The sequence below is a fragment of the Galeopterus variegatus genome, unplaced genomic scaffold, assembly GCF_000696425.1.
Source record: "Galeopterus variegatus unplaced genomic scaffold, G_variegatus-3.0.2 Scaffold713, whole genome shotgun sequence".
Taxonomy (NCBI): Eukaryota; Metazoa; Chordata; class Mammalia; order Dermoptera; family Cynocephalidae; genus Galeopterus; species Galeopterus variegatus.
Window position 1 is genome coordinate 515,965 of NW_007726824.1, and position 15,420 is coordinate 531,384.

The following is a 15,420-nucleotide window of genomic DNA, read 5'->3' on the forward strand; positions in this document are numbered from 1 at the left end:
TTACAAAGGAGCCAGGCTGTGTGTTGCTAGAGACAGTTCTGCTTCGCACATGGCTTTTTGCGTGAGTAAGGTAGCCCAGTTTTGTTGTTCCTGATGTTAAACCAGGAGATGAAGGTATTCTTTTATTGAAGCAAACGTGTGGAAAATTGTTTGGGATTCTTAGAGTATAGAACATGTCCGCTGAATGGAACAAGGTTTGATGAGTAAGGTAGCCCAGTTTTGTTGTTCCTGATGTTAAACCAGGAGATGAAGGTATTCTTTTATTGAAGCAAACATGTGGAAAATTGTTTGGGATTCTTAGAGTATAGAACATGTCCGCTGAATGGAACAAGGTTTGTGTGTAGGGTACATTTAGACAGGGGCACTTTATTGGGGTTACTGCTGGTCTCTAAATGGTCAAAGCAAATAACATCGTGGCTGTCCAAACTATTATGCCACAAGAGTGGCACATTTTCTCATCTGCAGTGTTATTTTCTAAACTGTCAGCAGACATTAATTCAGTCACTGGTGAAGTCCTACCACCTAGAGATGAACTCTGCCTCAGATGGATGTTTTCCACTTCAGTGCCGCTCATCTTGCAATTACTGGGTCATTAATATCATTGCATGCAATTAGTGACAGCAGAATGAGCGAGAGGTTTGTGGGATGTGTGCCCCCCATGAACTTTTTACTCTGACCCTCTTCCTGCTAGACATTTCCATATCTTTGCAAAGATATTTTAATGATTAAGACTGTTAAAAACTCAAGAGTGGGCAGTGGGTTATGTGCTAGAAATAATTCATTCAAACATATGCTTCTTCATGGTTCAGAATATTTTCAGTAGATATTATCACTCTCTTGACTGGGAAGTTCCATTTTTAAGAGCTTCTGATGCTTAAGCTAAGCTAATAGACAATAAGGAATTATGTTTTATCTTTAGAACTCTTACATTATTCTTTTTGTAAAAAATGTGAGTTTCGTCATTACTATTGAAGCCACCTATTTTTAAAACACAATTCCTCTTTCTTAGTAGATTTTGGCCCATATTAAGGTTAACCCTCCTGTGGAAAGGTATTTACTCTTTTACCACTATCATGTTCTCACTATATTAACTTCGAATGACCGTGGCAATAAGAAACACTACCTTAAAGCATATTAGATGAAAAGTGTTTTTTCTATGAAATCATGTTGATTTTTTTTTCCTAATGAGAGATTCCACCTGCATAAATCACCATCACTCTTAGTACTTAAGAAGGGCTGTTTTTCCTCAACAGAATTCATTAAAAAATCAAGACACCAACGTGTTGCCAGCAATATTTTCAGAGGAAATAAAGTAAACCACTAAATAAATGATCTCATGTGCTTAAGGACATCTCTATCAAAAAAAGAGGAGTGGGCAGGTAGTTTATTGCCAGTACCATTTGTTTTTTCTCAGAAAAGTGTCAGTGTACTGGGATTAAGCCTGGAGGGCATTTCTTTTCTTGCTATATACCCCCGTGTGCAAACACGCTTGCATGTAACACGCACAGACACATGCCTTCATGCTTTTTCCACATCCGTCTTTTTCACTCTGAGTTCATGTAGCTGGTAACTTTTCAGGACTGTATTGTCAAAGATAACTCTTGGCTCTTAGTGTCTTCACTGATTGTTAGTTGCTTCAGCTTCATCAAGTTTTTAATGATTAGAAGTTTTTATGAGGAAGCCATGAGAGAATTTCTTATGTTCTAGATGTGATGCTTATTATTTTATATTCGTGTTTTCCGTTATCATCTGCACTCAGTTCTGCAGAGTATCCTCAAATCCCCTCCCCTTCCAAGTGAAAGTGCCTAAGTAACACAGGTCATTAAAATCTTTTTAGTGCATGTATAAAATAAAAACAGCTCACTAAACTGGTTCAAGGGTGTTACATTTAAAAAATAAAACTCTTATTTCTGAGCCGTCAACAGAATATCCAACTATTGTTCATGATGAACATTTGGAATTGAGGAAATATGCCATTTTATTCAAGAGCATTTATTTGTACTTGATGCATGGTATCTTTAGTCATATTTTAATGCTAGAAAACAGGAAGGAAGGTCTAAATTGTGACTTTTAGAATTTGGGAATTCACTTTTCAAATCATTCTATTTAGTGGAGAAACTAATTAATTGTGTTCTATAGAAGTCACTGAGGCTGAGCCAGTTATTACTTCTTAATGCATGATTTACTACTTCAAATTGTCAAAACATGACCATATTGACATGGTTTTAATTCAAGTCGTTCTTCTTATCATACTGGAACAATGTTTCCTTGGGTGAGAAATATTTTCTTCAAATGAGGCCATTTTATGAAGTAAATCATTAAACTTTTGTTCTAAGATAAGGTAAACTTGGCATCATGAGATGAAATGCTTAGTGACTTGAAGGAATGCTGAACTGTTTTTTTGTTTGTTTGTTTTTTTTGTTTTGCTATTTTGCCAAATAAAAATAATGAGGCCCTTGGAAAGATGTGATGGTATATTCACCATTTCATTCACTGTAAAGCCACAGTGAAAAACATATAAAAGAAGAAGTTCAAAGAAATGAACTTGTCTTCTTCCTTTTGGCACATTCTACAGATATTTCAGTTCCAGAAGTTTTTATTAATTAACTTCAAAGAAACAGGCATTTATTTTTGGCATTCAGGGAACATTACCACTTCCACGTTTAGAACTTCTTTTCTTCTTACTGTCTTAAAGGACAACAGTGATACTCAAGGCAGTAAACTACATTAATTTGAGTTCTAGAAATTGAATCCCTTTTTCTGTAGTACATATTGTGAATTTGCATCACAGTTTGAATTTGAATTGATGTGAGAGTGGTAAGTAGATCTTAGCTTCCTGGGTTGTATGTTCACATTAAATAATTACATTTTTTTTTTAATCAGCCTCTCCTTGTTTTTCAACTTACATACCTCATTTCTTTTTTTCTTTCTTTTTTCTTTTTATTTTTGGATACTCAGAGATTTGATAACCCTGGTAGAAGAAAACAGTAATCTAGTTTTGTGAATCCTTTTTATTTTAAAGTCACAGCTTTACTTTCCACGTTTCTCACTGAATTATGCTTTTTTAGTGATTCACTTTGCCGGATTTCAGGCTTATGGTCTTCAAAAATCTGTGTTGAGCTTAAGGAGACTGATGTGTAGGAAGGCTGCCCTAAGAATTCCAGATGTGCAGGGCTGGCATACAACACGTGGTGGGAAAGAGGAGAAAAAAACAGAGTTCGATATTGACAGGATTTTCAGAGTGATATTTGTTTCATAATCAAATGAGAGTGAATTGTGTCAAGTGAAGCTTTTTCTAAGGACAGGGTTTTTATTCTTACTGTTCTGTGGTTTTCCTGACTATGCATGCTTAGTATCTGTCTCCCTTGGGTGGACTTCTTTGATGAAGTTGATATAAATATTTGCTTTGAAGCATCCATCAAACCCTCACCCCTTCCTGGTCCCAAACCAACAAGCTACATTTTAAAATAGTTTGAAATATCCCCCACAGTATTAGCGTATCCTGACATTTCATTCTTTCCATAAGAACCTAAAAATTTTCCTTGATAGTGATGTCATCACTCTGTAGGATTTTTTGTGCTGCCACATTGCTAATCTCTTTGTGAAGGAGACCCATGTATTGGCACAAATTCACCATCTGATTCTCTCACTGATTAGCACACTCTTACCAATATGATGAATGAAAAACAGCCAAGATCCAGGGCCGTGGCTCAGCCTCATGGGGAGCAGAGCAGTAACAATCAAATGAAGACATGTTGAGATGTAATTTGATTTCCTTGCTGTGGGGATGGTCTAAAAAACACAGCTTTACTGCTCACTGGTTTATCTTTTCTTTCTACCCATATAACCAGTGTCCTATTCCCGATGAGTAAGAATTGTAGATAGGTGTAGGTGTAAGTAAATGGAAAGCCACAGATATTGCTGTGAACTTTCAGATGTGCTAGAGAACTTTCAGGCAATGTGAACTCAGGGTACTTTTTTGCTGGGCACAGATCTCCCCCCACTGGAAATCAGGCACTGTGGGGAGCAATGTTCTGACATCTCTATACTCACTGTGCGCAATTAGACCTCTGAAGCAAAGCTTTTAAAAACAGGCTGTGAAATTCCCATGTATCTTTATTAAGCCCATTTTCCAACTGAATAGAGAAACTTTTCTAATATTTTTAAATTTTATAAAGACTATTTTTTTTTCCTGGGCCAAGGGAGAGAAAAATGTCCTGGACATCAAAAGCCTAGGTGTAACAGTGCTTTGCTTTTTTTTCTTTTATTTTTTTGCCTTTCAATGATTAAACGTGATTTCATACACTTAGTAATACTGTGACTGTGGCTGCATTAAATAATGCTGGTGGAAAGATACAACAAAAAGCTAAGTATAATGAGGTAACAATTTATTTCTATTCTTTCTCTAAGTTAAAAATTCCCAGTAGATTCAAATAAACAATAAAAATAATTGCAAAATTGTCTCCTGAAACAGAGTTCGATATTGACAGGATTTTCAGAGTGATATTTGTTTCATAATCAAATGAGAGTGAATTGTGTCAAGTGAAGCTTTTTGTAAGGACAGGGTTTTTATTCTTACTGTTCTGTGGTTTTCCTGACTATGCATGCTTAGTATCTGTCTCCCTTGGGTGGACTTCTTTGATGAAGTTGATATAAATATTTGCTTTGAAGCATCCATCAAACCCTCACCCCTTCCTGGTCCCAAACCAACAAGCTACATTTTAAAATAGTTTGAAATATCCCCCACAGTATTAGCGTATCCTGACATTTCATTCTTTCCATAAGAACCTAAAAATTTTCCTTGATAGTGATGTCATCACTCTGTAGGATTTTTTGTGCTGCCACATTGCTAATCTCTTTGTGAAGGAGACCCATGTATTGGCACAAATTCACCATCTGATTCTCTCACTGATTAGCACACTCTTACCAATATGATGAATGAAAAACAGCCAAGATCCAGGGCCGTGGCTCAGCCTCATGGGGAGCAGAGCAGTAACAATCAAATGAAGACATGTTGAGATGTAATTTGATTTCCTTGCTGTGGGGATGGTCTAAAAAACACAGCTTTACTGCTCACTGGTTTATCTTTTCTTTCTACCCATATAACCAGTGTCCTATTCCCGATGAGTAAGAATTGTAGATAGGTGTAGGTGTAAGTAAATGGAAAGCCACAGATATTGCTGTGAACTTTCAGATGTGCTAGAGAACTTTCAGGCAATGTGAACTCAGGGTACTTTTTTGCTGGGCACAGATCTCCCCCCACTGGAAATCAGGCACTGTGGGGAGCAATGTTCTGACATCTCTATACTCACTGTGCGCAATTAGACCTCTGAAGCAAAGCTTTTAAAAACAGGCTGTGAAATTCCCATGTATCTTTATTAAGCCCATTTTCCAACTGAATAGAGAAACTTTTCTAATATTTTTAAATTTTATAAAGACTATTTTTTTTTCCTGGGCCAAGGGAGAGAAAAATGTCCTGGACATCAAAAGCCTAGGTGTAACAGTGCTTTGCTTTTTTTTCTTTTATTTTTTTGCCTTTCAATGATTAAACGTGATTTCATACACTTAGTAATACTGTGACTGTGGCTGCATTAAATAATGCTGGTGGAAAGATACAACAAAAAGCTAAGTATAATGAGGTAACAATTTATTTCTATTCTTTCTCTAAGTTAAAAATTCCCAGTAGATTCAAATAAACAATAAAAATAATTGCAAAATTGTCTCCTGAAATGGACATAGATTTTATTCCAAAGCATTAGCAATTTCTTGTTATTTTTCAGAATCAGCCACTAAGCCTTTTAAAGCTTCTTGGTAACTGGCCATTGAAGGATAAATCAGAATATTACTCTTATAGTTTTATTTCAGGGTTCACTGATAGTAAAGGGACCTTTGGTTGTGTCATTGTTCAAGGAGGGGGTGGGCACCTCTAGATCTGGAACCACACTCCCCAATGAGGATGTAGTAGGGGAGAGAGAGGTTAATTTTCACTATGGGAAATTATATTTATATCAAATATAAAATAGGTTGAAGTCATTTCAAATTTTGTTATAGTTGTTGTCAAGTTTACCTTCTGAAGTTTTGGTTGGTACCAATATTTTAAAACAGGGTTTTGTGTAACAACTTAGGTCACTCCTAATTTATGGCAAAAATTTTTCATGGTGGAACATGTAACAGTATTTTAAAGTTTAGCTCTGTTTTAAACAGCCGAGCATTTGGGATGCTATTTTAACATTGGTAATGATTTTTTTTAAAAAAAAATATCTTCCAGTAACTCTTGCAAGTTACATGCTGACTTAAAGGGAAAAGAAGCATAGTCCTGAATGTAGCGGAATAACTGTCCTCACCCAGAACGTTCTGCCCTCTTTAGCTACCCTTACACCCTTTACCAGCACTCTGCCCAGACAAGCAATAGACTGTGGCTTCAGAAGAACTCAACACAAGCAGCATCTATAGATTTTTTTCTTTATTTAATGCAGGGTTTGAAGGCTTTTTTTTTTTTTTTCCTGTTAACCAAAGAATAAAAAAGTTTTCAACTCTTAAAGGTGCAAAACATTTTTCATTCTTATGCAACAGTTTTCTTCCTACTGTACTATAGTCTATGGATGCTAAAGTATAGATTGCAATTTAATATTAATACTTTTTGAGTTCTTTACATTGGGGGTTGTTTGGACACCATTTTGGGTAAGCCTAGGGAGCTCGGCACAAAGACATTGATAACTCAGAAAAGGCATTCACCTGCAAATTAAAAACACAAGGTCAGTCAAATTGTGTGCACCTCTTATGCTTTCAGTGTGACAAGGTCAAAATCATCAGTAGTGCATATTTACAAGTGACTCTGGTCTACCATGCCTGCCTTATCCTTTCTCGTACTCATTTAACTTTTTTCTTTTTTGGATCTGAATCTTTGACTTTTTTCGCCCTCAAGATGAAAACAAATTTATATTCTTATGTTTTCTTTCTGTGCACTGCCCTTCAGATCTTATTTTGTCATTTATCAACTTAGTGTTGAAACTTTTAGCAAAATAAAGTTAGTCATTTAACTTTGAGTTTGGATGCACTTTTGCATGTAGGTGCATTTGTGTGTATGTGAGTTTAAAAACATTGGAGTTCCACTTGAATGAAGTAAACTAAACATTTGAAACCATCAGCCAAATGGAAACATTGTTTTTACACTTTTTTATATATGAAGACATATTCTAATTTTTTAGAAAAATCAAATGAGAAAACTCTAAACAATTAATTGAAGATTATGGCACTGCTCTGAAACTTCATAGTGTCTGGTCATAGAAATCTAGATTGCTTTGGGAGGAAAGGATACTTAGAAATTTGGCACATATTGGGAGGGAGAAAAAGGGAAACAGAAGGATGAAGAAATAAAAAAAACAAAAAGACTTTAGTTTTAGATTGATAGACGCATACAAAGTCTTTAGGTATTTGTTTTTACTTGCTGCTGCATTTTCTCAACATTCTGCAAACAGATATTGTCTACTTCTTATCAAGCTCCCCTCAAAAAAAGTTATTATTATGGCAACTATTGCCCAGTTTCCCAGGAAAAACCTAGTGTCAGCAATAGCAGAAGAATGAGATGTGATTGTGAGACCGTGAAGTTTATGCAAGCACTTAGGTAAGCAAAGAGATATTTATACACAAAAGAGGCAGCCTTTGTTTTTAAGGAAAATGGTGAATTAAAAGTTCAAAGTAAATAAGTGCCTTATTTTTCCAGTTAATATAATTATCATGGAATGCACATTTATACTCTAAATGCATATAGAACATTTTGCTGACCCACTGTGTGGCAAACAACCCAGTTAAAAGCATGACTTTGATATTTATTTTTACTAGAACATTTGTCGCTTTTTCAGTTCCTTTCAGAGCTCAATATTAGTAGACAAGAGTTTGATAATCAAAGTAGAAAATGATTTAAATTGCAGAACTGTATATGAAACACTTCTGTTCCTTGCCCCTTGAACTTTCTGGGAATGAAAATGTCTAGCCCCCTCCACCTTCTTTTCTCTCCTGGAACTTGAAGGGTAATTTGAAGCCTGTTCCTCATTAAAGTACCTGGCAGCCTATCTCTTTACAGCTTTAGTTACAAAGCTATTCAGAGAACTCACCAGCCTAAAGATATAGAACAATGATGTGTTTAAATAGAGTAGAGTTTAGGCTATTAAAAAAGAAAAAACACTGAAAATTGTAAAGTGGTTCTTTCCTTCCTCTTGCTTCGCTGTTGAGATGGAAAGAGAATTGAGTTGCTGAAAGTCCTCGCCTTAGATCCCGGACAGCGGGGTGTGTGTGTGTGTTGCCTCCATCCTACAGCAGGTAGCTTGGTTGAAAGAGGTTGATCGAGGTCGAGACTGGCAATAACAACACATGTTGTTTACAAAATGATGGAGGAAACAAAGTCAGATTTTGAAGACCTGAATTCTAGTATATTTCTTAAGGCGGGAGAAAGAAGAGGAAGGTTGTGGGAGGCTCCTCATCTGGTGTTTACAGAACTTGGATGCTTGAAAACTGGGGCATCAGGCTCATTGTTCCTGAAGCAGGAATCTGTAGTGGAGGAAGCAGGTGTTGTGTGATGACTGCCATGCGATGAAATTACCCCATGACTATTTTGCTCTTTTGAGTTTGGGTCCAAAAGAGTCAGTAGGCTTTTGGGAAGATGCTGTCTCTTTTATCTATAGACTAACACCAAGTCAATCACTTGCAAGGGAAGGAGAGAGTGCTTAAGTAAATTTGGAACCAGAGAGAATACACGCAGCAGTGTTTCGGAATCCATTTTTCTTTATTTCTTTTTCTTTTTCCTTTTGGCTTTCAGCATCCCATACTTTCAGAAAACTTGTGACTAAGAGTGAATTCTTATTTTTCAAATCGTTTTCAGACATTTCATGTTCATGTAAACTTGGCTTATTGATTTCCTGATTTTTCTTTATTTTTTTGTTTTGTCCATTTTATTTTTAATCAGCTACATCAAATGGGTCTTTGGAGGGCCTGGATAACCAGGAGGGAGGGGTGTGCCAGACAAGAGCCATGAAGATCCTCATGAAAGTTGGACAAGGTAAAGACCATCTGCTGCTTCGGGAAGCCACTGGGACTGGTTTAGCCCCCAGCTAGCGTGCTACCATTGTTGAGGACACTCACCTTCATTCACTCTTCTCTTTAGTTTTGAAACCAAACCCTTCTCTGCACCTTGAGCCACTGACAGATTTCCTCAAGTCAATGTAATAAGCTTCTTTTATTGGAGATCTCTCTAAAAGTTAAGCTCAGCCAGGTAGAATGTCTATGGCAATCTATAGCTTGACTCCAGAAGAGTTTTGTTCCTTGTGCCTTTTCACATATAGATAACCTATTGTGCAGAAAGGAAGAATTATTCTTGTAATTGGAAATTGGTAAAGTAGTCAATCAACTTGCTCAGTTAAATTGAAATGTCATCTGCGATGCTTTGCCTGCCAAATGCAAGAATCCCTATAGTTTCCACAGATGGCCTCACAATCTAAACCTCTGAAATAACTAGCATAACCGTTTTGTTCTAAAAGGAAAATTATATTCTTGTATTTCACAGTACTTTGCATAAAGAATCTTATGTTCATTGCTATTCATGCCTCTTGAGATATATATGCATCTCCTAAGCTAGATATCATCAGATGTCGGTGCTGTAATTAATCGTTTGTTTTCCATATAGATGCGAGTTCCGCTGGATCAACCAGGAAAAATGATGCAACAAGACGTCCAGAACTAGAAGCTGGTACAAATGGAAGAAGTTCAACGACAAGTCCCTTTGTAAAACCAAATCCAGGTATAGCAGCATGATCTGTGTTCGTAGGTCTGTGTGTACCACATTCCTAGTAGTATCTTAAGAGGTAGAACAGGGTGAAAGTAACTAGTAGTTACAGACATCAGTAATCTTTGCTCTCAATGAGTTGTTATTAATTACCCTCAATAAAAACAAAATAATTCATTCCCATGAAAGTCTTACATTCGAAAGAGTAGAGTTCATCAGATGTAAGTGCTAGTTATTAGTACAACTCTTTCCGACCAGTTTTTATTGGCTGACACTTTATCAAGCTGGTTGTCAACACCAGCTTAAAGCTGATGTTAATGTATATATAATTAATGTTCTAATCCCTCATCTAATTATATCTAATCCACAAAGAGCTTATTTAATCCTCTTCTAAATTTTAGATGGTAACACTTTACAATATTGCATAATGCTCTGCTATTCAGGTGGTTATCATTAATTTTTGTTCACATTTTCCATGTTAAGTAAAATATTAAATGGATCCCTGACAATAGTTTAGAATACCAGACAAAATTGGCTGTCATTGAACCTCATTTTCTTAACAGTCTTGGAACAAATAGCTATGTATTTGTTACTATGCTAATGGATTTTTTATGTAGTAGTTGTTGAGCAGACGTCAGCAGTTTTGTATTAGAGATCTGTATGCTTGGTGGGGATTTGTGTGAATTTAGCATCTGCAGCAATGCTCTGTCTCTTTCCAAGAGTCAAGGAGGGAAGTTGTTATTTCTAACTTTCAATGACAAGATGTGTCAAATTCTTGTGACAAACTGATAAATGGATAATATAATGATGCCAGACAATTTTTTAGTGCTTAACATTTGGGTTGGCAGTCTGTTCGGCGTGAGAGTTTCTGCTGCCTTCCAAATGTGTTTTAAGTGTAAGTCAAATAATACAAACGAGTTAGGAGCTGAACATTTTCCCAGGCCCCATGCCTCCTTCCTGGATCCTGGGCTGTCCTGCCAGTAGGCAGGCTCTTCCTCAGAAGCCAGGCCATTTGAGGATCCACATGACACCCGTCTCTAATGGGAAGCGGAAGGGCAGTGGCTGATGAATGCTGGCCTGTGACCTGCAGCACCGGCCACGGCTTTTCTTGCTCCTGCTGTGACCCCAGGACTAGCTGTCCCCATTCAAAAATGAGGCAGGATCAGGGGCTGGCTGTCACCAAGGGTCGTAGTCTTGATGGATGATGATGAGGTATGAGAAAGGAACAGTGTGGTCAGGCTCAGCATGACAGGCTGGCCTGGAGGTGCGTCTCGTTTCCTACCGATTGCATTGGTCCTAACGAGGTAATTGGCTTGTCAGAGTCTGGCTGCCAGTTAAGTCTTTGGCCCTGCTGCCGTGTCACGTGTGGAAGGGTCATAAAGCAGCCCGTCAACACTGGTAACTGTTCCTGTCCTTGTCCCTCTTGACGTCGCAGGTTCTAGCACCGACGGCAGCAGCGCCGGGCATTCGGGGAACAACATCCTCGGTTCCGAAGTGGCCTTATTCGCAGGGATTGCTTCAGGATGCATCATCTTCATTGTCATCATCATCACGCTGGTGGTGCTCCTGCTCAAGTACCGCAGGAGACACCGCAAGCACTCGCCTCAGCACACGACCACGCTGTCGCTGAGCACGCTGGCCACGCCCAAGCGAGGCGGCAACAACAACGGCTCCGAGCCCAGTGACATTATCATCCCCTTAAGGACCGCGGACAGCGTCTTCTGCCCCCACTACGAGAAGGTCAGCGGGGATTACGGGCACCCGGTGTACATAGTGCAGGAGATGCCCCCGCAGAGTCCCGCGAACATTTACTACAAGGTCTGAGGAGAGCCTGGCGGTACCTTCACGTTCCCAGAGGAGACGGACTGTCCCCATGCCTCCTGGGGAGGGGCCAGGAGCCAGTGTGCTGCCGATTGACTGAAGCACAGCCCCCGAGGAGAGGGGACACTCCTTCCCGCAGAGCCCTGCTGAGCTGGACAGCTGACCCGGCCTGGGTGGGCACAGACGGTCACTGAAGCTGGGGGCTGTGTGTAGGGGATACCATTGGGACTGCTGGTACATTAGGCGTCTCATCCCGAAGCCACGTGCTGCCCGAACTCAGGCCGCGTGAGTCCGGGAAGACAGTGGTTTGTGGCCGCAGGGGCAGTGAGCTCCCTGGGAAAGCGCCCTGGCCACCCCAGAATGCCACGCTTGCAAGACCGGCTCTGCCTCGGGCGTGTCCCCCCGAGGTGCCTACTGGACTTGTCACACGGACCTCGGGCTCCGTAAGGTTTTCAAATCTCTCTAGCGTTTAGTCCTCACTGTGGCACTCCTGTCTGCAGCACCTCACCTGAGATTTCCTCCACTCCACATTGTGCATCACGAATGAACACTGAGGCCTGGAGTCCCCTGCTCCAGCGTTTGCGACCACAGCTTCAGCTGAGCGGGTGACCCATTTCTAGAAATCATTTTTGCTGATAAGGTGCCCTCCAGCCAGATGCTAGGCTGTCAGCCCAGGGAAACTAGGAGCTGGGGGGCGGGGAAAGGGCTGGCTGCAGAAGCAGGCCAATGCAGCTGCCTCTGCAATGGGAACTTGGGCAGGAAAAAGACGTAAAACATTAGGTAGCACAGCACTTTGGTCTTGCTGAGATTGAAGAGGCAAGTAGGAGACACGGTAACACACACAGTGGATCACGGTGCATTGGGAGGAATTCACTGTTATCTAATAGCAATGTGCAGGAAAAAAAAAATTCCCTCTTCGTCCCGTGGAACAAAGGGGGTATTGTTGGTAAAGGAACGGGCTGGGAGAGAAGGGAGAAAGTAGGCCGCTGATGATCCATTCGGGCAGGACTGTTGTGGTACTGGCAATAAGATCTACAGCTCGAAGCTGTAGGAGAGTCGGTCTGCTTTGGATGATTTTTTAAGCAGACTCAGCTGCTATACTTATCACATTTTATTAAACACAGGGAAAGCATTTAGGAGAATAGCAGAGAGCCAAATCTGACCTAGAAGTTTAAAAGCCAGAGGTCAAACAGGCTGTAATTCCATCATCATTGACGTGATTAAAGACTTCTCATATATAAAAGGTAGGTCAGATTCCCCGTCTCCCCACAGAGGCCCCCTTCCCCGCCCCCCCTCCCCAGTCGGGCCTTATGACACTTTGGTTGATAGCGGTGCTGTCCGGCATCCGCCTTGGCCGTACAGCAGGAGTGCTGCTGCGCTCCCAAGCGGCGCACTGTAGCAGTGCACATTTTATTAAACACAGGGAAAGCATTTAGGAGAATAGCAGAGAGCCAAATCTGACCTAGAAGTTTAAAAGCCAGAGGTCAAACAGGCTGTAATTCCATCATCATTGACGTGATTAAAGACTTCTCATATATAAAAGGTAGGTCAGATTCCCCGTCTCCCCACAGAGGCCCCCTTCCCCGCCCCCCCTCCCCAGTCGGGCCTTATGACACTTTGGTTGATAGCGGTGCTGTCCGGGCCGCGAGGGCTGCAGGGCCGCTACTGCCGGAGCCACGGCACCCGGTGCCCTGTGTCCAGGTAAAGCACATATGGCGAACCTCTTAGAGTCCTTAAGACAGAAGTAAATTATGATGTCGAGGGGGAGAAGGAAAATAGCATGTATTTATAATAGGTATATAGAACACAAGGGATATAAAATGAAAGATTTTTACTAATATATATTTTAAGATTGCACACAGTACACACCAGAAGATGTGAAATTCATTTGTGGCAATTAAGTGGTCCCAATGCTCAGTGCTTTAAAAAAATAAAAATTGGACAGCTACTTCTGGGAAAAACAACATTACTCCAAAAATAACTATAATGAGAGCAAATAGAAAAATAAGGGAGCCCTCTGAAGGCATCTCACGGAATCGTAGACTAGGAGACACAAGCCCCAACACCAGGAGATCAGTGCTGCTGCATCATGTACTTAGCAACGACAAGATGTTCTGGCATTTCTTTTCTGTGTCGGGGTCTCCCTTACCTTACAGCTGAAGTGTTCGCTAGCAGCCAGCAGGTCACACGGGGGCTGCAGTTGAAAGTTTCCTCTGGCTTCCTCCTCTCCTTCCCCCACCCCGTCCCTTCTGGGAAACAAGAAGAGTAAACAGGAAACCTACTTTTTATGTGCTATGCAAAATAGACATCTTTAACATAGTCCTGTTACTATGGTAACACTTTGCTTTCTGAATTGGAAGAAAAAAAAAATGTAGCAACAGCATTTGAACGTTCTCAAACCTCCAGTGAGTACCTGCAAAAATGAGTTGTCACAGAAATTATTATTCCCTATTTCCTGAACCTGAAAATGATGTTGGTCCAAAGTGCGTGTGTGTATGTATGAATGGGTGTGTGGTATCCATGTGTACATATATGTATAATATATATCTACAATATATATTATATATATCTATATCATATTTCTGTGGAGGGTTGCTGTGGTGACCAGCCACAGTACATATGTAATTCTTTCCATCACCCCAACCTCTCCTTTATGTGCATTCATGCAAGATTTTCTTGTAAGCCATCAAAAGTTACTTTTAGAATGGGGGAGAGGGGCGCGAGGGGGAAAAATGGGAAATAGTCTGATTTTAATGAAATTCAATGTCCGTGTCATTGGTTGGCTACATTTTGGTCATATGCTAAACTGTGAAAAATCAGATGAACTGATGAAGAGTTACCTGCAACCAATTGAAAATTGTTCTGTGTGTCTGTCTTGTGTCTGGTGCAGAAGATGACAATCTACCAACTGTCCCTTCATTTGAAGTTGGTTCAGCTTTGGAAAGTTACTGTAAATGCCTTGCTTGTATTATCATCCCTAGTCACCTGACTTTGGAATTTGCACCATCATGTTTAAGTGAAGATGCTGTAAATAGGTTCAGATTTTACTGTATATGGATTTGGGGTGTTACAGTAGCCTTATTCACCTTTTTAATAAAAAAATACACATGAAAACAAGACAGAAATGGCTTTTCTTACCTAGATTGTGTACATAGAGCAATGTTGGTTTTTTACAAAGTCTAAGCAAGATGTTTTGTATAAAATCTGAATTTTGCAATGTATTTAGCTACAGCTTGTTTAACGGCAGTGTCATTCCCCTTTGCACTGTAATGAGGAAAAAAATGGTATAAAAGGTTGCCAAATTGCTGCATATTTGTGCCGTAATTATGTACCATGATATTTATTTAAAATTTCGTTGTCCAATTTGTAAGTAACACAGTATTATGCTTGAGTTATAAATATTTTTTTCTTTTTTTGTTTTATTTTAATAGCCTGTCATAGGTTTTAAATCTGCTTTAGTTCCACATTGCAGTTAGCCCCCAGAAAATGAAATCCGTGAAGTCACATTCCACGTCTGTTTCAAACTGAATTTGTTCTTAAAAAAATAAAATATTTTTTTCCTATGGAAAAAGTGCCTTCCAAGTATTTTCCTTTCCTTCTTTTTATTTCTTTTCATTTTTTTCTTTTTCATTTCTTATTTTAAGTTGCCTCCTTCTATGCTATTTCTCCAAAATTACAGTTATCCAGAGACTTCTGCCCATGGACATTTATGTGCCCCTTTTCAAATCAGGACATGCACATAATGTGAACATTAATTTTGCCAAGAGCCATAAGCCCATTGGCTTCCCCATAAACCTACTGAACTCACATTTCACAAATAA

The 15,420-nt window shown here is 39.6% G+C and overlaps 1 protein-coding gene across 2 annotated transcripts in view; it reads left to right on the forward strand.

The window, feature by feature from the left end:
• EFNB2 (ephrin-B2) overlaps window positions 1–15,170 on the forward strand; it is a 47,023-nt gene extending 31,853 nt beyond the window's left edge. Inside the window, exons 3-6 of one of the 2 annotated variants that reach the window (XR_550409.1) lie at window positions 8,963–9,055; window positions 9,680–9,793; window positions 11,214–12,707; window positions 13,007–15,170. Coding sequence is in view for 1 of the 2 variants with exons in the window: in XM_008571721.1 (XP_008569943.1) it covers window positions 8,963–9,055; window positions 9,680–9,793; window positions 11,214–11,602 (596 nt within the window). In the remaining variant the exon portion in view is untranslated. Of the gene's footprint in view, window positions 1–8,962; window positions 9,056–9,679; window positions 9,794–11,213; window positions 12,931–13,006 lie in introns of those variants that run through there. The other variant, XM_008571721.1, reaches the window with a different exon arrangement.
• Window positions 15,171–15,420: the final 250 nt, after the last annotated feature.